Genomic DNA, 23,913 nt, shown 5'->3' with positions numbered 1-23,913 from the left:
GGGTAACTTCTACCTGCTACGCTCTAGGGTTGGCTTGGAGAACTGGAGGTGCAGAGGGGTGGGGCAGAGTCTGCTGTGACTTTGGGGCTGAAGATGGATCCTTGAAGAGGGCGGTGGGCTGGCTTCACTTGACTTTGGGAGGGCTGATGATAGGTCCTGCCTTGGGCCCTAGGGGTGGGAGTAGGGGTGGATCTGAAATCAGAACTAAAGGGCAGGGTTTAGAAGTGAAGGGCCAGAGGGAAGGGAAAAGGTGGGGCCAAGGGGTTTTCTTTTTTTTTTTTTTGATGTTTAATTTCCAATATTTAATTTATAGAATGTTGTTAAAGAGTAAAATCTCTGAGTCTGTTAAAAGTAAAAAACATAATTTTATTGAGGGTAATACAATTCACAGATTGGGGGAACACAGGCAAGAAAGGAATCTACCATGTGCTCCAACTTTCTGAAGGAGAGGTGGGCTTTTTGTATGGTAAAATGGAAAGGTCAGCATTCATGAGTATCAGTAAAATGGGGAGGGGTAGTGAGAGACCACCAACACCATAATCTCCCTCAACATCAGCAAACCACATTCTTAACTCCACCCTCATTAGCTAAGGGCAATTAAAGTTTAGGTCTGGGCTATATTCTCAGGAATGTAGAAACAGGTTTAGGACAAGCTAAAGTCTGATTCAAAATGGAGTCTAGTTAACAATATGGCGTTTGATTCAAAGTGGGGTTAGCTGTCCTGTTCCAGCTGGGTGCCTCAAATTTGGAGTATCCCTAGACAATGCCATTTAAATAATTTTAGTGATTCTAATTCCTGTGGAAATTTTCCATCTTTTCATCCATTTTTTATTTTTCTGTCTCTTCTTGAGCATATTTTTTTTAATTTATTTTATTTTGTCGATGATATATACAGCAGAACATACACCAATTCAACGATTTCTTACACTCTTCAAGTTGTGCAACCATTCTCATCCACCTTTTCGAATTGTTCCTCCCTCATTAACACTTTTTTTTCATTAACACAAGGAAACCCTGGTGGCCTAGTGGTTAAGTGCTATGGCTGCTAACCAAAGGGTTAGCAGTTCGAATCCCCCAGGCGCTCCTTGGAAGCTCTATGGGGCAGTTCTACTCTGTCCTATAGGGTCACTATGAGTCGGAACCGACTCGAAGGCACTGGGTTTGGTTTTTTTGGTTTTCCATTAATACAAACTCACTGCCCCTGAGTTTCCTATCTAATCTTTTGAGTTGCTGTTGTCAATTTGATCCCATCTGATAGTTCCAAGAAGCTCTCTTGGCAGCTGCTGTCAGATGGGGTGTGAGGCTTCAAGATGCTCCTGAGTGGCGGCACCTGTTTGGCTCTGAAGACAGGAAAGTGGAGGAAAAACACAGAGTGCTGGCATGCTTGCTTCACATTGATCTGAATGGTCCCCCTGGAGTAGTGCAGCCCTAGGTCACCTGATGTTCTGGTCATGGGAGATGATTCTGTGGGGAAAAGGGGGAGAATATTGTTGTTGTTGGTAGGTGCCGTCGAGTTGGTTCCGACTCATAGCGACCCTGTGTACAACAGAAGGAAACACTGTCCTGTCCTGCACCATCCTCACAATCATTGCTATGTTTGAGCCCATTCTTGCAGCCACTGTGTCAATGCATCTTGTCAGGGGTCTTCCTCTTTTTTGCTGACCCTCTACCTTACCAAGCATGATGTCCTTCTCCAGGGACTGCTCCCTCCTGATAACTTGTCCAAAGTATGTGACAGCTAATTCAGCTCAGGCAGAGCCACCGCCCTTCTGCCAGTGGAGTTTTCCTTATTGCTATGATGCTGAACAGGTTCCAGTGGTGCTTACAGACTAAGGTTAGGAAGAGAGGCTTGGTGATTTACTGCTGAACACCAGCCAATGGATCACAGTGGTCCAGTCTGCAACCAAGCATGGAGATGGAGCAGGACTGGGCAGTGTTCTGTTCCATTTTGCATGGGGTCGCCATGAGTCAAGGCCAGCTAACTCCACAGCTGCTAATAGCAACAAAAGCATAAAACTTTTAGTCCCTTCCTTACTGTTGAGACATTCCTCATTAATGAACTTTCCCCCTATTGCAATATCCACAATAAAATCATCTGATTAATTATCCAGTGCATTTTGGCTTACATATCCTTCTCCTTTATTCTTCTTTCCGTCATAACGAATTTCACAATGAGGGACCTGCTGATGATAGTCTATCAAAAAGCCACTTAATAGAGAAATGCAATGGAAATAATTTTACTCAAAACAATCAGAACCCCTTCTATGTGCTGGGTGATGGGTTAGGGGGTGGGGGAATGGGCGGGGTCTGGCATAGGAAATGAGTAAGACCTGCTTCCTGTGATCCAGGAGCTCCCAGCTGTGCTAGGAAGACAGACGCATAATCTGCTAATTGAGCTACATAATTCAAGGTGACAGGGATTATAATAGACATGACAAGTCAGGTTGTGAAGGGCATGAATACTACACTAAGGAGTTTGGATTTCATCCTATGGTAATTGGGAGCTAGGAATGGTTTTAAAGCCTGGGTATAACACAAATAGACTTGCCACAATTCCTAATGTCTTATCACCATGTATCTGCTTTGTGTGGCATGTATAAAAGATCAATAGCTGTGGCAGCTTTAATTAAAATTCATCCCCTGTAAAGCAGGCTCATATTCACATTTCTCTAATTAAATATGTTTCTGTTCAGGAGAGAAAGAAAGGATTAACTTTGGTTAAGTCTATTGGGAGGGGCCCTGGTGGTGCAGTGGCTAAATCGCTCAGCTGCTAACCAAAAGGTCGGCAATTCGAATCCACCAGCCGCTCCATGGGAGAAAGATGTGGCAGTCTGCTTCTGTAAAGATTACAGCCTTGGAAGCCCTATGGGGCAGTTCTACTCTGTCCTATAGGGTTGCTATGAGTCTGAATCGACTCCATGGCCGTGGTTTTTTTGTTTGTTTAAGTCTATTGGGGAGACAGAAACAGATCTGGCAAGTGCTCTGTAAAACATATGCATGGGGCACACTGAAAGCCCAGAGGAGGGCCACCTACTCCTGCCTGAGGGAGCCAGGGAAGGCCTCCAGGAAGAAGTGGGCTGGAGAAAAGGAGAGGGAAGAGGCATAGGGTTTTGTATGCTGACGGGCTTGAATCTCCTTGCCTTAGACGATGGTGAGCTATCAAGGGTTCCACTGGTAATAATGATGACGATGAGATAGTGCTGAAGTCCTTGGGTGGCGCAAAGGGTGAAGCCCTCAAGTACTAGGCGAAAGGTTGGTGGTTTGAACCCACCCAAAGGTGTCCTGGAAGGGAAGCCTGGCAATCTGCTGCTGAAAGGTCACAGCCCTGAGAGCCCTAAGGAGCCCAATTCTACTTTGCACACATGGGGTCGCTGTGAGTCGGAATCAACTCAACGGCCACCATCATCAACAACAACATACCAGGCACTACTTTACCAGTGTTAACTCACTTAACTCTGACACTAAGGACATGGCATGGCTGGGTGGTTACATCACTTCGCTGGCCACGTAGAGGAGGTGGCCAGACCAATCTGGATACATGTTGTTGTGGTTCCAGACAAAGGGAGGGATGAAAAGGAAATGATGAACTTTGAGACATAATTAGTAAATCAAGATTTGATTTTTGGTTGGATGATAAATTGGTGAGAAGAAAAAAAAAAAAAAACTCCCATTTTGTTGGCTGTGGGGCCTAGCGTGCCACCCAGGTAAGGGATCACTCTTCCATTTCTCCAGACTTGCTGAGGTCTTCCCTTTCTTCTCACCCCTCATCAATCCATAAGGTTTTTTTTTTTTTTTTTTTTTTTTAATTTAGAAAATTTTTATTGGAGGATTTTGAGCAGGGGAATGACATTGTACACAGCCTTTTAAAAAGATCTGCCATACCAATTAGAAACTAATTTATTGTAAAACACGCACGGGAAGATCCATTTTCACTATTAGAATTTTAGTATAAAGTGTTAAAAAAAAGTTTAGAATCTTGGAAAGACTACCAAAACCAAAAGTGATCCGTAGTCTTCTAAATCTTCTTAGTAGCTTTTGGAGGTGCAAAACGATCACATGAAAAGATACCAGTACTTCAGGATGTTTGTGTTACGTTCCATAAGGTTATTTAGAAGTGAGTTGTTTAATTTCCAAATATTTGGGGGATTTCTTTCTGTTACTGATCTCTAGTTTAATTCTACTATGACTGAAGAACATCCTTTGTGTGCTTTCAATTCTTTTAAATTTGTTGAGGTTTGTTTTATGACCCAGACTGTGGTCTTGGCCCTAACTGCCTTAGTAAACGTTTCATTCGCACTTGAAAAGAATGTCTTCTGCTGTTGTCTGGTGGTGTTCCATAAACGTTATCGGGTCAAGCTGGTTGGTAACGCGGTTCAAGTCTTTGATGATTTCCATCTACTTTAACTGTGGATTTGTCTGCTTCGCTCATCAGTCCCATACCCTCCCGACTGACAGCTGCGCACAGTCAGGAGAGTACGACGGCAGAGAGCATAGAACGTTGAGCGAGACTGGCTGAAACGTCTCTCTGCAAATTTACCCCAGAACGCAACCCAAACGAAAACACTACATATCCCGGCAGGCCTAGCGGGGCGCAAGACAAATGCAGATCAAAGTCTCCGGGCGCTCGGCTACGCCCTTTCCCGGGGTTGGCAGGGCAACCGGTACACAAGCCAGCCAATCGGTGAGACGCTCGCCTGTGGGGGCGGGGATTCGGCGAGAGCCAATTGGACGCAGGACAGAGGATCCCACCAGCCAATGGTTTGGGCGGCGGGGCGGGCTTTAGCTGAAGGGCCGGCGGTGGAAAAGATGGCGGCGGCTCCGGGCCCCCGTGGATGGTGGCAGCGGTGGGGACCTGGCTTGGCGGCTCGGGATGGGTCCAAGATGTTGCTCCTGCTCCTTTTCTTGGGGTCTGGGCAGGGGCCACGGCATGCCGGGGCGGGTCAGACGTTCGAGTACCTGAAACGGGAGCATTCGCTGTCGAAGCCCTACCAGGGTGAGGCGCTCGGAGCAGGTGGTCGAGTCGGGGGTTCGGGACCTAAGGTCATCGGTGAGGCGGAGCGGCCGAGGGCTCCGTGGCCCCGAGCGACCTACCGCGGCGCGTGGGGGCCAGCCCCCTCCCCGCGTAGCCCTGGAAGTTTCCAGCAGGTTGAGGCGGCGCTAGGCCACGACTGGGACAAGAATGCGAGGGGGAGAGAGGCCACGGGTGCAGCACCAGGAGCAGGGAGCCATCACCCCAGGGGCGGTGGAGCTGGGAGGAGGATCCGATTCTCGGCCGGCTGGCGCACCTCTCCTCTCCAGCCCAGCCGTGCTACCCATAAAAGAGTTTGCTTCGTTTAGGGTTCGTAGGCCTGTAAGCACACCTCATCGACCAGAGATGTGATACGTTTAACGACAAAGGGCACCAAACCAGTGCAGATGGCATCACACAAATGTGTTTTCCCACTGGGGCGTGGGTGGGTGGGGGGACAGCAAGCAAACAGACCCAAAACCAACTCAAAGTGCCAGAGAGTGTACACTACTGCTAAGGGCGATCCTATATTCCTTTAGCAGATGCTTGAGCGCTTGCTCTGTGCTGGTTCCTTTGCTAGTACCCTGAGTTATACAGACACAGTTCTCACTCTCATGGAGCTTATAGGGGGTGGGATGGTGAAGAGAAGTAGCGTCAAACTCCAAGAGTTGTTTAAAGAAAGGGTATGATTAAATCCCAGAGGCCTGAGGGTCAGGCTCTTTTTTGGTATAAGTGAGGAATTTGTTTTTTTCTCTGCCATGGTGATAAAAGTTCCCTTGCTTAAAATGGAATGAATGGATGTGAACTATGATTACATTGGCAAAAATAAGTAAAATGATAGCTCTGATGTGCTTTGGGGGTCTTCTGAAAAAGGGCGTTGTGAAAGGAAACTGTAAAGACGATGAAGATTTAATATTTATGAGTGGCAGGCAGTGGGAGATTGAGTGACATGAAAGGGAAAAAAGATGATGGCTGCAGGTTTTGGAGGGCCCATGGCGGCTTTCTGAAGGGGCTGCTGTTGAAGAGTGTGAGCTGATGTACTTCCTCCCTGCAGGTGTCGGCACGGGCAGTTCTCCACTGTGGAATCTCCTGGGCAGTGCCATGGTGATGACCCAGTGTATCCGACTTACTCCAGATGTGCAAAGTAAACAGGGTGCCCTGTGGAACCGGGTGGTAAGAACCCTTCTCTGTCCTACGCTGGTGACTTAAAAGTTCTAAAAAGCCCAGCAGTGGCACAGTACCTTAGTTTTACTGTCTCACCACCCCGAGTGATTTCAGTGTTGTGTATATTACAAGGATCTTGGTTTCAGACGTGATGATGACCTTTATGACAGAGAAATCAGATACTTACAGAACTATTTTCTGTTGTCCTAATTATACCCAAATAATTTATTTTGAATCTGTTTTCTGAAATGTCTTTAGTTCCCAATTCGCCTTATAGTGCTACTTCTTGGGCGTTAATAGCTTAATCCATGTTATTTTGCTTTGTAAAGTAGAAGACTATTAAATTTATCCCACACTCTGTCCCAGTATCTTCCCCTTGTTATTTTAATTTGTAGTCGAATTTTAAATTTTATTTTCCTTAGAAAGCCACTCTGAGCCATTGATCATTTTATTTGTCCTTCTCTGGACCTTCTCTAGCTACGTTGTCTACCTTGAAGTATGGTGGCAGGAAGTGAACGCAGTCTTCCTGGTGTGGCTGCGCTGTGATTTTTGTGCAAGTCCAAGCTGATGCTTCTCTTTTTGGTTTCCAGGGGTCTTTCTACATCTTTTAGGACTACTTTAATTTGGGGGATGACCTTGGCATCCTTTGATAGTTTCTTCTGGGCTCTCATAAGCTAAGAATTTCTTTTTGCATGGTTTTTCTCATTAGTTGTAGCTGGTGAACCTCAGAAAATAAGAACTGTTTCTTTTTCCTGTTCATTTTCCGTGGCAGAGAATTCTAACGGAGCAGAGCGATAGAGGTGGAGGTTTTTCCGTGAGCGCGCTGCCGGCGCTGGCCTCCTCACCCAGGTTCTAGTGCTGAGCTCGTTCTTGGACAGAGTGCGGGGCAGCATGTTCTGGTAGAAGAGGCGAAGGGTTGGCGGTGGGAAAGACTTGAGCTCCAGACCCTGCTTTGCTGTAGACCCACCGTGAGCCCTAGGCAGACGGGTTATTTGACTGCAGTTTTGAGTCCCTCCACCTGTCAAATGAGTTTCAGAATACCTGTTCTACTTGTTCACCAGTGTTGTGAGACTAAAATAAGGCAGTACAAGTGAAAAGCCTTTGAAAAGTTAACTTTGTTACAGAAATGTGTGTTGTTAGGTTATTGTATTAGACCAATTGTAAGAGTTGCTGATGGGACTCTTGCAAACCTGTTGCCGTCGATTCAGTTCCGACTCGTAACGACTCTACAGGACAGAGTAGAACTGCCCCATAAGGTTTCCAAGGAGCGCCTGGTGGATTCGAACTGCCGACCTTTAGGTTAGCACTTAACCACTCCACCACCAGGGGACGGGCCTCTTAGGGTTACTAAATGATTATGCCCAAAGCTCGATCCCTTGCTGCTGTCTTCCTATCTGTTCATCACTCTTAGTAGCTGTTCTAGTCTAGGGTCTCATTGTCCTGCCCTTTTTCCTTTTCTCTGATACTTATGTCCTTTGTTTTTTGGCTATTAGAATGAGCTATGGAGTTGTTGCTGAGGTATTTGAATAAAGTGCATTTTTTTCAGCAGTGGTTCTCAAACTTGGCTGTCTGTCGGAATCAATGCCTGTGTGGTGTGTCTTGGTTATCTAATGCTACTATAACAGAAATACTAAAATGGGTGGCTTTAACAAACAGAAATTTATTTTCGCACAGTTTAGGAGCCTAGAAGCCTGAATTCAGGGTGCCGACTCTAGGGGAAGGCTTTCTCTGTTGGCTGTGGAGGAAGGTCCTTGTGTCTTCTGAGCTTCTGCTCCCGGGGGATCTCTGGTATCTCTCTTTTCCCATCCCTGCTTGCTTCTCTACACCTAACCTGCTCTTTTTATGTCTTCAAGAATATTGAGTGGAGACACAGCCTGCAGGAATACTGCCTTATTAACATAACAAAGAATCCATTTCCAAATGGGATTATAGCTTCAGGTATAGCAGTTAGAATTTATAGCACATACTTCTGGAGGACATAGTTCAGTCCTTAACAGGGTGGTACCCAGGTAGTGGAAACCCTGGTTGCATAGTGGTTAAGTGCTATCTATGGCTGCTTAACCAAAAGGTCAGCAGTTCAAATCCGCCAGGCGCTCCTTGGAAACTCTATGGGGCAGTTCTGCTCTGTCCTATAGGGTCACTATGAGTCGGAATCAACTTGACGGCAGTGGGTTTGGTTTTGGTTTGGACCCAGGTGGCAGGATCTTAAAAAGCACCCAGGTGCTTCTTAGGTGCAGCCATTTCAGAACATCGCCTTGAGCAGAACTGCATGGTACAGGCTACATGTGGAGCCAGGAATCAATGGTGGAAGCCTCTTGGCTCAGTGTGAGCTCTGGGCTGCCCTTCTCCCCGTGTGAACTCTGGCCTACCCTTTTCCCAGTGCCATACTACCTACCCTCTTGCTATGGGGCAGCTTCCTGCCACTGAATTTCACTCTTGCCCTGAAGTCTAAATGAAACATCAGAGAGATGAGAACCCAAAATGACAAGACAGGGCCTAGGCTCATCAGATTAGGGTAAACTGTTGCAGATTTCAGGCATCTTTGATGAATTTTCCTGGAGCCTTGGTAGCACTGTAGTTAAGAGCTCTCAGTTATTGACCAAAATGTTGATAGTTCAAATCTACCAGCTGCTTCTTGGAAACCCTTTGGGGCAGTTCTGCTCTGTTCTATAGGGTCCAAGGATGGCCGTAGGTATATGCTGCTCCCCAGGGCTTGCCTGGGCTTTCCAGAGATCTCTGGATGAATCAGGTGACAGGTTTCTTTTTTAGTAGGATCTCTAGGGGCACAGTGGTTAAAGCCCTCAGCTGCTAACCAAAATGCTGTCAGTTCAAATCCACTAGCTGCTCCTTGGAAACCCTGTGGGGCAGTTCTATGAGCCAGAATCAACTTGACAGCAATGGGTTTGGTTTGGGTTTTGCTGAGTTTAGAAGTACTCCACCCCTTTCATTTTGCCTGTGTTCTCCTGGTACTAACACCTAGAAGAGTATCCCAGAAATCAAAAACCGAAATGATCTGGCAACGTGGTACTCAAGAGTCAGAGCCAATCTATTTGGACAGCCTCTGGCTAAACCCAGCTGGTTTATCTGCTCCCCCTTCCCTTCTGTATTCACTGTGAACCGCGTTATCCAGGAGCTTTCCTAAACCAAATACTCAAGTTTCTCCCTGAAGCTATTTTAGAGTACTTAACTATCTACCTGCTGCCTCCTCCATTTTTGTTCTGCAATTCAGAAGGCAAAAAACAAACCGGAGTCTGATGAGTGCACACCTTCCTTGTGGTTCCCACCAGAGGATGTTTCTGTGGTGGGCATCCTGGTGTTCTCCTCTGGTGCATTTGTGCGTCACGGCCAAGGGCGTGAGGATTTGGGGGGCTGTAACACACACCTTCTCGCTTGTGAGCCCTGGCTCCCCCTCAGTTGATAGAGGGCCACGTCTAGCTAATTACAGTTGTTTATAGCATCTGCTGGGAAACCCTGGTGGCGTAGTGGTTAAATGCTACGGCTGCTAACGAAAGGGTCAGCAGTTGGAATCTGCCAGGCGCTCCTTGGAAACTCTATGGGGCAGTTCTACTCCGTCCTATGGGGTCACTATGAGTCGGAATCGGCTCGACAGCACTGGGTATAGCATCTGCTAATTGTTCCTGGAAACCTTTACATAATGACTTATCTTTTCTTATTCTTTTGTAAGGAATGAGGCTTTGACCTCATTCCAAGCTTTTAGATTCTTTTTGTCCATAAGGGGCGATGCTAAGTTGAAGATGAGTATTACTTTAGCTACCTGTGCCACGTAGGCTGAGACATTTTGCTGGGTGAATATGGGGTAACAGTCTAACTTAGCATACGTCTGCCTTTTCCAACTTGGGAGCACTGTCCTGTTCCTGCAGGGCGATGATGAAGGTAATTGGAAGTTGATTCACTTCTCTTGTTAAATCTCTTAGAGTTGAGTGGCTCAATCTGCTTAATTTTACCAGCACGTCTTAGATTTTGGTTCTAGCCCTCAGCTTAGTGTTAAGTACATCTGCGTTTCCCAGTCCCTGGATTGCTGGTGAGAGCGGGAGGGCTTTAGGGGTCGTTCTGCTGGTTGATTGTCTTTTTCACTTCAGCCATGTTTCCTGAGAGACTGGGAGTTGCAGGTGCACTTCAAGATCCACGGGCAAGGGAAGAAGAACCTGCACGGGGACGGCCTGGCCATCTGGTACACGAAGGATCGGATGCAGCCAGGTACTGGGACCCCAGTTACTCCTTTGTGGGGTGCGGCAGCCTGCTTTTGTACATGCCCTCTTTTTGAGGAGGGTACTCCTCCACCATGCCAGCAGTTTTTCCTCTCCCTCGGTGTGTGTGGATGAAGACTGGCCTGTCTGGGCCCTGAGTCCGAAGAAGAAGGTAAGCCTGACTCGTCCCGGGGATTTCTGTGAAACCACCTGGCCTCTTGGCCCAGTGAAGGCACTAGCTCTCCCAGCACTGACGGTTGGGTGAGCGGATTTCTTCGGGGTATGCGCAGTGAAAGATCTCAGCACTGCTGAGTCGAAAGCAGAGTTTTCAGTTTTCCTTGTGCTGCTGGAGCCATTGCTCTCGTTAGGTGGTGGGCTCAGCCTGATTTGACCTAATTTCTTCTGTAACGAAAAGTAGACCTTGGGAATTCAGTTCTCTCTCGGGGGCACAGTCTTCACCAAGTGTTTGTGAAACAATTCCGTAGGGGTGCCTTAGCAACCAGTTTGGATTCAGGAGGTAAACAAGGCGCAGTGGCGTTCTCTCTCCCCTGCCTTCAACAGCCAACAACTGCAGATACTTACTGGTTGCTGCTTAGAGGCCATGCACTTTGCTGGGCGCTTTTACCTGTGTCTTCTTATGCTGAGAGAGGCCTGGGAGTCACTTGAATTTCACTTTTTCCTCCATCATGGAGATATATGATTCCTTTATTAGCTCTTGGCTTTATTTCATTGTTCATCATCTGTTCTCTCTCTCTAGGGCCTGTGTTTGGAAACATGGACAAATTTGTGGGGCTGGGAGTATTTGTAGACACCTACCCCAATGAGGAGAAGCAGCAAGAGGTAATGGCAAGTGTTAGTGCTTAGGTCAGCTGCGCCGACAGCACAGCCCTTTGCCTCAGGAGGGAACAGAGGGGGTAGAAAGTCAGGCCTTGGTCCCATTTTCTTCATCTGTGGAGCTTCAAGAGTTACTGTCGTCATCAGTGCTTTCCTAGGGAGAACTGTTCGTGAGCACGCAGTCCTTTGGGAATAGTGGTTGCGAATGGGGGCCTTTAGAGATGTTCTATCTTGTGCACTTAAGGTAGCCTCTGAAACTGAGCAGTGTCTGCTTGACTGGCTGGCGATCTGGCTCTAGGTCAGCACCAGAGCAAGCTGAGTTTATTTAACTGAGCTGGCCCCTGACTTCTAAAGTATCACTACTGCGCTCCCATCTGCGGCCTGCTCACCCTTCCAGCATCTGTTTCTTCTTCCTCCTCGGAAATTGATGAAATCCCAGCAGTTCATTGAAACCCAGCATCTGGGTGTTTGCAAAGCTTCCTGCTTCTTGTTGGCTGGCCCTAGGGGCTCTCTGAGAGTCCCTGGGGGGCACAGTTAATGGGCTTAGCTGCTAACCGAAAGATTGGAAGTTCAAGGCCACCCAGAGGTACCTCGGAAGAAAGACCTGGAAGTCTACGTCTGAAAACTCAGCCCTTAAAACCCTGTGGAGCGCATTTCTACTCTGAGACACATGGCGTTGCCGTGAGTCAGAGCTGGCCTCGTGGCAGCTGGTTAAAGCGTTGTTCAGCATTTCCTCTTACTGGTGACAGGGTTATATTCTCTGCCCTGTGGCACAGTCACCAAATGGTGGGAAAGTGGTTATAACTTGACAGGCTGCTGTCGATATCTTGTAGCTAAATAGTATTAGTGCAGGCAGGTTAGCAATAGAGATTTTAATTTCTCGCCAGAAGTTTACTATGAAAAATTTCAAACTTAAGAAAAAAACGGCAAGAACAGTAGCACGATCATTGGATGCAACACCCAGGCTCAGCGGTTCTTAACGTTTCCCACAGAGCTCACCTCACGGAGCCCAAGGCGAGGCAGGCCCAAGTTAGGGGAGGGAGCCTTTGGTTGTGGGTCGGTTACAGAGCTGCTTCTCCATCTTCTTTCTGGGCGTCGGGCCCTGGAGTTGGTGAGCGCAGTGGCCCTGATGTGTGGGAATTCTGATGGGGAGTCCGTGGGGCACTGTGAGAGGACGCAGCAGGAGCTGCTCACCTGGAGTCGGGCATTGGTAGTGGTGGTGGCAGTGGGGAAGGCTTCCTCCAGGAGGTGACACTTGTATCAAGGCTGCAGGATAAGGAGCCCATGTGCTGCGGGGAGGGCAGAGCGTGGGAAGATGCTAAGATGAGAGAGGACAGTGAGCGTGAGGGATCTAAAGGAGGAAAGGAGGGAGATGAGGCTAGAAAGACAAGAAAACCAGGGCCAGCTGTCCTGCCATGTGCACAGCCCTGGGGCCAGCGTGCACCTTGCGTTCTTTAGTATCAACACTGTCCCCCTTGCCACGTTAGCCCGCCACGTTTCCTCGGGTGGTGGGTGGATTTTCTCTTTATCCCAGCACCAGTACGGTCTGCAGGCATGTGACATCCCCACTGTGCCCATTCTGAGGCCAGCTTCTGAAAGGCGATGTTCCTGTGAAAGAGTCCAGACTTTGTTCTAAGGGAGTAAATGTGTAAAACCAAGCCAAACCCACTGCCTTTTGAGTCCATTCTGACTCATAGTGACCCTATAGGACAGGGTAGAACCACCCCACAGGGTTTCCGAGGCTGTAAATCTTTACAGAAGGAGACTGCCACATCTTTCTTGCGCAGAGCGGCTGGTGGGTTTGAGTTGCTGACCTTTCGGTTCGCGGCCGAGCACTTTAACCACTGCACCACCAGGGTTCCGGTAGTAAGTGCATGAGAGGGTTTTAATTAGCGGCATGTCACGACTAGATCTGCAGCCACGCCGAGGATGTAGTGGTAGTTAGCAATGAATGTCAACAAGTGGCATGGCCTTCAGGGATTACCTAGAGCTTTAGACCTGGCTCTCTGGGACCAGAAACAAATTGCTCAGACTCTCTAAGCTTCCATTTCGCCACTGGATAGTAGTAGTTCTGATTTGAGAGAGCAGATCTGATGAGTTGATTTTATAAGGAGAGTAGATGTTAATCAAAAAAATTAGTTTCAGATGGTAAAAATGGGGGCCACTTTTCTGGCCAGCTATTGTGGTGTTCAAGCCCAGCTGCATGTTGGAATTAACTGCAGAGCTTTGAACATACTGACGTCCAGGGGTCTTGAAAGCCTGCTGGCGGCCATCTAAGATGCAGCTACCGATCCCATCCTGGCTGGAGCAAAGAAGAGTGAAGAAGACCAAAGACACAAGGAAAAGACGAGTTGAAAGGACTAATGGACCACAACTACCACAGCCTCCACCAAACTGAGCCCAGAACAGCTAGAGGGTGCCTGGCTACCACCACTGACTGCTCTGACGGGGATCACAACAGAGGGTCCCAGACAAAGTGGAAGAAAAATGAAGAACAAAATTCAAGCGTACGAAAAAAAAGCAGGGTTGCAGGTCTGACAGAGACTGGAGAAACTGTGAGAGTATGGCCCCCAACACCATTTTAACTCAGTAGTGAAGTCACTCCTGAGGTTCACCCTTCAACCAAAGATTAGACAGGCCTATAGGGCAGACAGTAACACACATGAGGAACATTCTTCATGGTTCAGTCATGTATACAAGACTACATGAGCACACCAGCCCAAAAGCAAAGACGAGAAGGCAGGAAGGGACAGGAAAACTGAACAAATGGTAATGGGGAGCCCAGGGTGGAGAAGGTAGGGAAGAGTGTTGACACATCACAGGGTTGGCAACCAATGTCACAAAATAATTCATCTATTTATTATTTAATGAGAAACTAATTTGATCTGTAAACTTACCCCTAAAGCACAATTCAGGGGGAAAAAAAAAAAAACCTTATATCCAGGTCCCAACCCGATACTCTGATTCAGTTAGTCTGAGGTGAAGCCTTATGTCTTAAAAACCTCGAGGTAGTTCACGTGTACAGCCAGTGTTGAGAAGCCAGGGACAAACATCAGGTCCTTGTTTCCTTATAAAACTAATAAAAGCAGTTCTTACTTATTAGGTAGGCATCCAGGTGGTGCAGTGGTTAAGCACTCAGCTGCTAACTGAAAGGTTGGCCGTTCCAACGTGCCAGCCCCTCGGGAGGAAGATGTGGCAGTCCGCTTCTGTGAAGGTGACAGCCTTGGAGACCTGTGGGGCAGTTCCGCTCTGTCCGAGGGGGTTGCTTTGCGTCGGAATCAACTCAACAGCAGTGGGTTTGGTTTTCTGGGTTATGTATTAGGTGGCTACTGTGTGCCAGGTACATTATATATTATTGTCTCAGTCTTTATTAAATCTCCTTAAAGTTATTATTGTTTTTCTCATTTTACTGGTGAGTAAACAGAGGTTCAGAGGAAGTAAGTGCGTTGTTCAAGGTGACAGGTAAGGTGAGGTGGAGACAGTTTTTGAACCCAGGTCTACCTGCTTGCAGAGGCTGTGCTTCCAACCTGTGGTGGTCTCCTGCCTCCCATCCCACTGTCCTTCTCTCAGGTTGATTCCTTCCTTGGGAATGGAGCCATTATTTTCATGTGTGCTTTCTGTAATTTCAGTTCTTAGAGCTTCCATTCCACCAGAGAGTATAGGAAGTGTGTACTCCTTTTTAAAGCCCAAGAACCCGAAATGATCCTAGCAGGCAACATCAGATGTGTTTTGTCAGTGGGATGGTTTGCTTTGATGTCAGACACTGGCATATGATAAAGGTGCCAAGCACTGTTCGAAGCATTTTTCTATGTGTTACTTCTCACAACAATCCTGTAGGGTAGGTATTGTTATTATCCCTACTTTGCAGGTAAGAAAACTAAAGTGCAGAAAGATTAAAAATGTCACACAGGTAGTGGGTCTGACTCCAGAGTGCAGTCTTATTATTTCGAACACATAGGAAGAGGGTGACAGATGCTGCACCTTTTGAAAACTTGCAAATGCAAGTGCTGTGTGTGGAAGATACACTGTACGCACGAGGAGGACAGAAGCAGGCAGGAGAGTGAGCAGAGCAGTAATTCCTCAGACCCCTCAAGGCACTGATAAAAACTTTGCTTTGGTCTCATTTCCTTATCACCAGGGCACACAAGACCCCATTGCTTAACTTACTTCCTACCACATTTGTCCATAAGGAAATACTGGGAAAATAAAGAGCAAGGTAGAAGACGAGGAAATTCAGTACGTAAGTCGAATTTGGACTTGGCTGTCTGAGACCACAGCTGGTTCCCCAAAGTCACATATCGTGTCATCAGTCTCCACGTCAGCAGTTCTGCAGTTGTCGTTCAGGTGAATAAGTCAGGAGCCTCCGAATCTGGCTGTGCCCTAGTGAGATTGCTGTAAAGAGCTGCTCAAAGGGTAATTACAGAAGAAATGGAAAAATCTGAGTAGACCTATAACAAGTAAAGAGATCGAATTAGTAATGAACTACCAGCAAAGAAAAGCCCAGGCCCAGATGGCTTCACTGTGAATTCTGCCAAACATTTAGAGTGGAATTAACGTCAAATTCTTCTCAAACATTTAAAAAAAAATAGAAGAGGAGGGAACATGAACCAGCACATGCTGTGAGGCCAGTTTTGTCCTGACACCAAAACCAAAGACGTTGTAAGGAAACTACAAACCAATATCTTGTATGAATATTGTTGAAAATTTTAAAAACAAGATTAGCCAACTAAATTCAGCAACACATAAAAAGGATTTTATACCGTGACCAAGAATGCAAGATTGGTTTAAAATCCAAAAATCAGTTAACGTAATATACCACGTAAGTAGATAAAGGACAGAAGCTGTGTGATTATCTCGTAGACAGGGAGAAAACACTTGACGAAATTCACCACCTCTGTGATAAGAGACACTCAACAAATTGGGAATAGCAGGGAACTTAGCCTGATAAAGGGAGCCTATGGAAAACCCACAGCTGACATCACACTCAATGATGAAAGACTAAACGCGTTTCCTCTCTAAGATCAGGAATAAGACAAGGATGTCTGCTCTTGCCACTTCTATTTAATATTGTCCTAGATATTCTAGCCAGGACAGTTAGGCAATAAAATGAAATAAAAGTCATCCAGATTGGAGAGAAAGAAGTAAAAATATCTCTATTTGCAGATGACATGATCTTGTATGTAGAAAATCTTTAAAAAATCCCCAAAAACCTGTTAGAATTAATAAACCATTTCAGTAAAGTTGCAGGATACAAGAACAATATACAGAAGTCAGTTGTGTATCTATACACTTGCAGTGAACAAGTGTTCACTGCAAAATGAAATTAAGAAAAATTCCCTTTACGCTATCATCAAAAAAAAAAACTTAGAAATGAATTTAACAAAGTAAGTACAGAATTATGCTTTAAACGTTACAAAACATTATTGAAAGAAAGAAGAATTAAATAAATGGAAAGACATGGGTGCTCATTGATTGGCAGACTTAATATTAAAATGGCAGTACTTCCAAAATTAAGCTACAGATTTGACGCAGTTCCTGTTTATCAAACTCTGACTTCTTCACAGAAATGAGTAAACCGATTCTAAAATTCATATGGAAATACAAAGGACTTGTTTGGCTATTGCCAAAACAATCTTGAAAAATAAAAACAAAGTGAAGGACTCACACTTAAAACTTACTACAAAGCCACAGTTATCAAAACAATGCGGTCCTTGCATAAGGACTGTAGACATAGATTGGTGGAATAGAATTGAGTGTCCAGAAATAAACCCTCATATTTATGGTCAGTTGGTCTTTGACAAGGGTGTCAAGACAATTCAATGGGCAAAGAATAGTCTTTTCAACAAAGGGTACTAGAACAACTGGATATCCATGTGCAAAAGAAGGAGGCTGGGCTCCTACTGCATACCATATACAAAAATTAACTCATAGAATAAAACAGGTATAGTTCTTCATGACCTTGGACTAGGCAATGAATCCACAGTATGATAACAAAAGCACAAGTAGTGAAAGAGATAATAAATTAAACATCAAAATTAAAAATTTATGTGCTTCAAAGAATGCCATCAAGAAAGTGAGAAGACCACCACAAGATGGGAGAAAACCTTAATAAAGAACTTGTATCTGACAATTCAGTAATAAAAGGACAACCCAGTTTAAAAATGGGCAAAGGATCTGAATAGATAGCTCTCCAAAGAAGATACACAAATGGCCAATAAAACCAAAACCAAACCTGCTGCCATGCAGTCGATTCCGACTCACAGTAACCCTATAGGACAGAGTAGAACTGCCCCGTAGGGTTTCCAAGGAGCGGCTTGTGAATTCGATCTGCCGACCTTTTGGTTAGCAGCCGTAGCTCTTAACCACTGGGCCACCAGGGCTCCAAATGCCCAATAAGCACATGAAAAGATGGTTACCATCATTAACCATGGTAGTAATGCAAATGAAAACCTCAGTGAGATACCACTTAACATCCACTAAGTTGAGGAAACTAAGAAAGACATACTGTTAGTGAGGATGTGGTAATCTTGGGACCCTTGTACACTGCTGGCGGGGATGTAAATGGCATAACTGCTGTGGAAAACAGTTTGGCAGTTCTTCAGATGGTTAAACAAAGTTACCGTATGACCAGCAATTCCATTCACAGGTGTATATACCTAAGAAAAATGACAGCATACGTCCACACAAAGACTTACACAAATGTTCATAGGACCACTATTCATAATGGCCCCAAAATGGAAATAACCCAAATGTCCATGAACTGGTGAGTGGGTAAAATGTGCTATATCCATGCAATGGAATATCATCCAGCAATAAAAAGAAGTGAAATACTGGTAGGCTGTCCAACATGGATGAATCCTGAAAACAGGCTAAGTCAAAGAAGGCAGTCACAGAAGACCGTACGTGACCACACATGGCCATGACTCTATGTACATGAAACGCCAGAATAGACAAACCTGTACGGAAAGAAAGTAGATGGTGCTTGTCAGCGGCTGGACGGGTCGGGGTGTGGGGTGGGAAGTGGGGAGAGTGACTGCTAAGGAGCACAGGGTTTTTGTTTGGGGTGACGAAAACATTCTCAAATTGGCTGTGGTAACGTTTGCATAATACTGACTATGAGAAAAGCCGTTGAATTGTATGCTTTAAATGGGTGAATTGTGTGGTATGTGAATTGTATCTCCATAAAGCTGTTATCCCAGAAATGATAATTAAAACTTGATCTGATCATGTTTTTCTTGCCACAATGAGGTCATCAGCTGATGATCCCAGATATTTGTGAAAAGTTGCAGGGAATTCAGTGGTAATATTGGAGCGTGAACATCTTCTCTCAGTTGAAATGGAGAGTATGGTGATAAAATGCCTTGGAATGAAAACACAGACGTGCACCCCTTTGCAGACTTGGCCCTCATTCTTCCCTGTGAGTTGTTTGGGCCTCAGCCCAGGGAGACAGAACAGCTGGTGGCGGGTGGAGAGAACAGCTCTTCTCTTCCCAGATCAAGCCAGCTCGGAGGTCTTGCCGGCCCGTCCCCGTATTTTTTTTAGGGTGATGGTTGTTTTTCCTCCTGTGAAACTGGAAGATAGTTGCTAATACTGTGCCATCCAGTTTAAAAACACATTCCTTCAAGTCTCTATCTTGATGAAGACACTGATCGTTCCTGGCCTCTTAACTCTGGGCAGAGAGCACCTCTGCATTATTAAAGGAGCTCTGTGACCTCTTCACGGTGTTATCCAACCTGGGTGTGACCTATGGGGCAGGTTTTCTAAGAGAGACTCCTTTGGAAGCCAGGCCTGTGGAGTACTGGCAAGCTCTTGAGATGGAGCTTCATTGACGAGAAGCATGGAGAACACGGTGTTCTAGCACTGAATGAAGGCAAGGAGAAGGTGCCGCTTCTCTGGACCAGTGAAAGGGGGAGAGGAAGGAGAAGCAAAGCAGGTGCTCCAGAGGATGCTTTGCTCTGGATTCTTTACCTTTTTTTGGGCGGTGACACTTTTGAGAATCTGGTGAAAGTGGTGGACCCTCAGAAAGATGTACACACACATAGAATTTTACACGGAGTTTTAGGAGGTTCACGGGCTCCCCTGTGTAGAGCTGGTGGGGATCCTCTGTTCTGTCGAGTTACTCGCTCTTTTCATTGGTAGGATGTATTCACGTCTTATCACAATGATGGACAGCAGTGAAATGAAAACATACTCATTAGGCTGTTCAGAATCTTGGCACTTGTCAGGGTGGATTATAAACTTCAGTGTTTGGGGCTTCTCCAAATTTAAGTTTCTTGGTTTTGTAGTACTCTTCCTATGAAATCTTCAAATTATGTGATTTGGGTTTGTTCTAGTGAGGTCACAACAAAAATAAATAGGATTAAAGTCATTTCTTGAGTTTTTTTAAAGGATATATCATAGCAGTACTCACATATGTGAAGGTCCTCCAGGCTGTCAGCCAACCTGGAGGCGCCACTTTTCCCTGTCCTTCCATTGAGCTGTGAGACTTAGGGACAGAGTCACTGTATAGATTAGTGGTAGTTTGGGGCTTGTTGAACAGGGGTCTTCTCATATTACCTGATAATATGGTGAGAATCTTGCCCATCTTGTTACCCACCTTTATTAAAATAGTGATTACTGAGTTAACCAGTCACCTCTTCATCCAAAAACAACAACAAAAAAAACTTCATCCAGGTTCCTGCATAAAGGGTTAGATGGGTGAAGATTACCGTGGGACCCAGCTACTCGTGATGGGTGAAGATTACCGTGGGACCCAGCTACTCGTTCGTGATGGGTGAAGATTACCGTGGGACCCAGCTACTCGTGATGGGTGAAGATTACCGTGGGACCCAGCTACTCGTGATGGGTGAAGATTACCGTGGGACCCAGCTACTTGTGATGTTTCAAGAGTCTGAAAAGTCCCAGGCCCATCTGTGGAAGTGGCAGTGACGTGTGTTTGACTGATGATCCAAGGGGGTTATCAGTAGATGGAGGTGCTGTGGGAGAGGCGTTTCTCTTATTAGTTCTCTGTTTTATATAAAAGCCGTTCCTGCTCCTCACAGGGAAATCAGGGCCGAAAGAATAAGACCATACCAACATCTTTCCAAAAAGAAGACACTGCATCAGGTCGTATGCTCTGATTTTTTAAAAAAACTTTTTTTTGGTTTGAAAATTTTCATACAGACAAAAGGTTAATGCTAGATTCAGATTAATCTTATTTTTTATTTTGATAAAGCCTCAGACTTACAGATAAGTTACAAGAGCACTGCAAAGAATACCTGGATGCTCTTGACTTGAATTTTCCAAAATGTTAACATTTTACTACATTTGCTTTGTCCTTTTCTTTCACTCTGTGTTCACGTGTGTGTGTCCACGTGTGCACATGTTCATGCATGCGTATGTTCATGCCTGTATAAATCTTTTCTGAGCGAGTTAAGACTTAAATTGCCTCCCTGATCGCCCCTTACTCCCAAATACTTCAGTATCTTTTTCTTAAAAAACAAGGGGTTGTTCTCTGACATAGCAACAGCACAGAGGTCAGAATCAGGAACTTCGTATTGGTAACGATGCTGTTACTAACCTACAGACCTGATTCAGAGTTACCAGTCGTCCTAGTGATGACCTTTAGAGCACAAGGAAATCCCAGATCCTGTGTTATATGCACTTTTACTTCTCCTCTCTTCTAATCTGGAATCATTCTTCAGTATTTTTTTGGGTTTCAGGGTACATACTGTTAGAGTCCTAATTTTTTTTTTTTTTTTTTTGTATTAACTCTGGTGGCGTAGTGGTTAAGTGCTATGGCTGCTAACCAAAGGGTTGGCAGTTCAAATCCGCTAGGCACTCCTTGGAAACGCTATGGGGCAGTTCTACTCAGTCCTATAGGGTCGCTATGAGTAGGAATTGACTCGACAGCACTGGGTTTGGTTTTTTTATTTTGGTATTTACTAAACATTTTTCCATGTTGATTTTGAGGGCAGTGTGACATAGTGATTGAGTTGGGGCTCTCGGGCTAGACTACCTGGTTTCAAATCCTGGTTCTGTTACTTAGTACCTGTGTTATCGTCGGCTAGTTTTCTTATCTGTGAAACGTGTTAGTGTCTGTGATACTAATACTACCGCTTGCGGTTATTATGAGAATTCAATGAGCACACACACGTACAGTATTCAGTACAGTGCCTGGCACAGGGTAAGCTGTCAGTGAAAGGTAGCCATTATTACTCACATCCCACATCCCTAAGTGGCATTCCCAAGGTGCCTCTTGGAAACCTCTTGGCGGCAGCTGTTTTGGCTCTGTTCTTCACTCCTTCTCCACTCCCCACCACCTTTTTGTCACGTCGGGTTCCAGAGGGCAAACTACCAGCCCGCTAGACTGCAGTGTGGTGTGGGTTGGAAGATACTGCTCTAGAAGACTGGCTCCTGGATACTGTCCACGAGCTCGGGTTGGTTGGCTCCGGCTACTGTCCACGAGCTCGCGTTGGTTGGCAACAGTTCTCACAGGCTCAGAAATAGAAAGAGTGATTTTTTTCGTAAGCGCTAAATGCAGCCAGTTGTCTTATTGTGGAATTACCTGATGATTATGTAACACTCTCCCTCTCTCCTTCTCTCTGTTAAAATGCCCTTTTATAAAATGGTGCTTATTATACATGGTTGGTTTTGTGTGTGAGTGTCTTACTGTACTTTTTTAATTACTTTATGATTGTTTAATATTTAATTTTATTAGTGGTGAAACTATGCAGAGCAAAACCCAGCCCCAGTCTTCAGTTTCTAGACATAGCGTATATATAGTGGTAGTTTTTCATTATTATATTTTAATGTATTTAGCGGGGAAGAAATTAATAAATAATAGTAATAATTAGGAACCCTATTGTTTCCCAAAATATGTTTAGAGCTCGTACTGGTCTGTAACGATCAATAGTCCTAGAATTACTGTAGTAGAGGATGTGCATTTGGCATCGTGCCTACAGCCCAGTACCTGTGAACGTTATTTGTATCTAGCGATTCATTCATAAGGCTTTCACTGGCTAATGCTTTTCAGAAGTAGACTGCCGGGTCCTTCTTCCTAGTCTGTCTTAGTCTGGAAGCTCAGCTGAAACCTGTCCTCCATGGGTGACCCTGCTGGTATCTGAATACTGGTGGCATAGCTTCCAGCTTCACAGCAACACACAAGCCTCCGCGCAGTACGACAAACTGACAGACACTTGGGGGACATGACATCATGCTTGGCAAAGTAGAGGGTCAGCGAAAAAGAGGAAGACCCTCAACGAGGTGGATTGACACGTTGGCTGCAACAATGAGCTCAAGCATGACAGTGATTTTAAGAATGGCGCAGGATGGGGCAGTGTTTTGTTGTCTTGTGCATAGGGTCACTATGAGTCAGAACCGACTCAACGGCACCTAACAACAACAACAGAGATTCATTAGTCATTCACTGAACCGACTTTATTTACTCGCACCTGAATGCCAGACTCTGTACAATATGCATATCTCTTTTCATCTTTATAATTAATCCTGTGAGCTGTGTAGTATTCTCTCCGTCTACAGGTGAGAAAGTGGAAGGTCAGAGGGGGTCGTAATCCACCCAAGGTTACACAGCTGTGAGTAGAGCGTAACTGCAGTTAGAACTGAGGTCTCCCTGAGTACAGAGGCCGTGCGTGCCCCTCGTTCTGTCCAGGGGTCTGCAGCTCATGTGCTCCGGACCTCTGGAACTTTAGCTTGGGCTTCCTAAGTCCACAGGCTTCCATGTCTCTTTTCAATCCAGATATGCTGGAGATAAAATTATCATGTAAGAGGTCCGTTTTTCCTTCTTGTGGTAGAAAAAAGTAGAAGACATTTGTCCATCCTGCAGACAACAATTAATTTGGACAATTGGCGGGAGGTACTCATCTGGCGACTTCTGTGTTAGGAAGCTGCCACCTTACCTGCCTCTGTGCTCTTCAGCCTTCAGTTCTGGCTGCTTTCCAGGGAAAGAAAATTTGCTGCTGTGTGAAATTAGTGGCTACCCAAGAAACACTTCATGAACTCCTGACTTGGCAGAGACAATGAGATAGTGTTTAAAGACTTACTGCTAATGGGAGGTTGAAAGTTGAGGGCCGAGTCATGAATTGCTGAAGGAGAGAAATTTCCACCACATAGCTGAGAGGTGCTGTACCAGTGCAGGGGTTCTTGAACTTGGCTTTACAGCGCAATCATCTATGATGCTTTTTAGAAATACATAATCCAGGCCCCAATCCTGGATCTACTAATGAGGCTCTTTGGCCGAGGAAACCACATATCTTCGCCATTGAAAAGCTCCCCAAGTGATTCTGGGGTCTAGCCTATCTCCCGCCTGGCTGTTACCAGAAACCTGGATCTCACACCAGGCTCTGTTTAAAGTAAAGCAGCACCCTAAGGGTGCGAGGAGTTGGCTTAGGCACTTTCTACAGTTGCAGCTTAAACTTCTGATCACAGGTCCTGGGGGTGATAAGTGAAACAAGGCTTGGAGTCATCAGAGCTGCCCAGGTCATCTTTATAATCCTTCTCTTCCCTAACTGTTCACTGAAGTTAGGAGCTTTCTCATCAGAAACCCATTTCTGTAATGTGCTTGAGAGTATAGAATTCCTTGTTCTGAATGATAATTGTAAAATAGTTTTATGATAATGTAATCATCTAGTCATGGACAATGTCTTGTTCTGTTACGTGTAGGGTTGCTATGAGTTGGAATCGACTGACAACAGTCATCCC

The 23,913-nt window shown here is 45.5% G+C and overlaps 1 protein-coding gene across 2 annotated transcripts in view; it reads left to right on the top strand.

Moving 5' to 3' along the window:
- Positions 1–4,774: 4,774 nt before the first annotated feature.
- The window catches only part of LMAN2L (lectin, mannose binding 2 like), a 32,308-nt gene continuing 13,169 nt past the window's right edge, over positions 4,775–23,913 (top strand). For both annotated transcript variants that reach the window (XM_010601360.3, XM_003422001.4), the window contains exons 1-4: positions 4,775–4,993; positions 6,063–6,181; positions 10,273–10,390; positions 11,138–11,220. In XM_010601360.3, the coding sequence (XP_010599662.1) occupies positions 4,807–4,993; positions 6,063–6,181; positions 10,273–10,390; positions 11,138–11,220 (507 nt within the window). In that variant the 5' untranslated portion in view covers positions 4,775–4,806. The remainder of the gene's footprint in view (positions 4,994–6,062; positions 6,182–10,272; positions 10,391–11,137; positions 11,221–23,913) is intronic.

This window comes from Loxodonta africana, chromosome 15 (assembly GCF_030014295.1).
Source record: "Loxodonta africana isolate mLoxAfr1 chromosome 15, mLoxAfr1.hap2, whole genome shotgun sequence".
Lineage (NCBI taxonomy): Eukaryota > Metazoa > Chordata > Mammalia > Proboscidea > Elephantidae > Loxodonta > Loxodonta africana.
The sequence above is the reverse complement of the archived record's forward strand: the minus strand, read 5'-3'. Positions and strand labels throughout refer to the sequence as shown.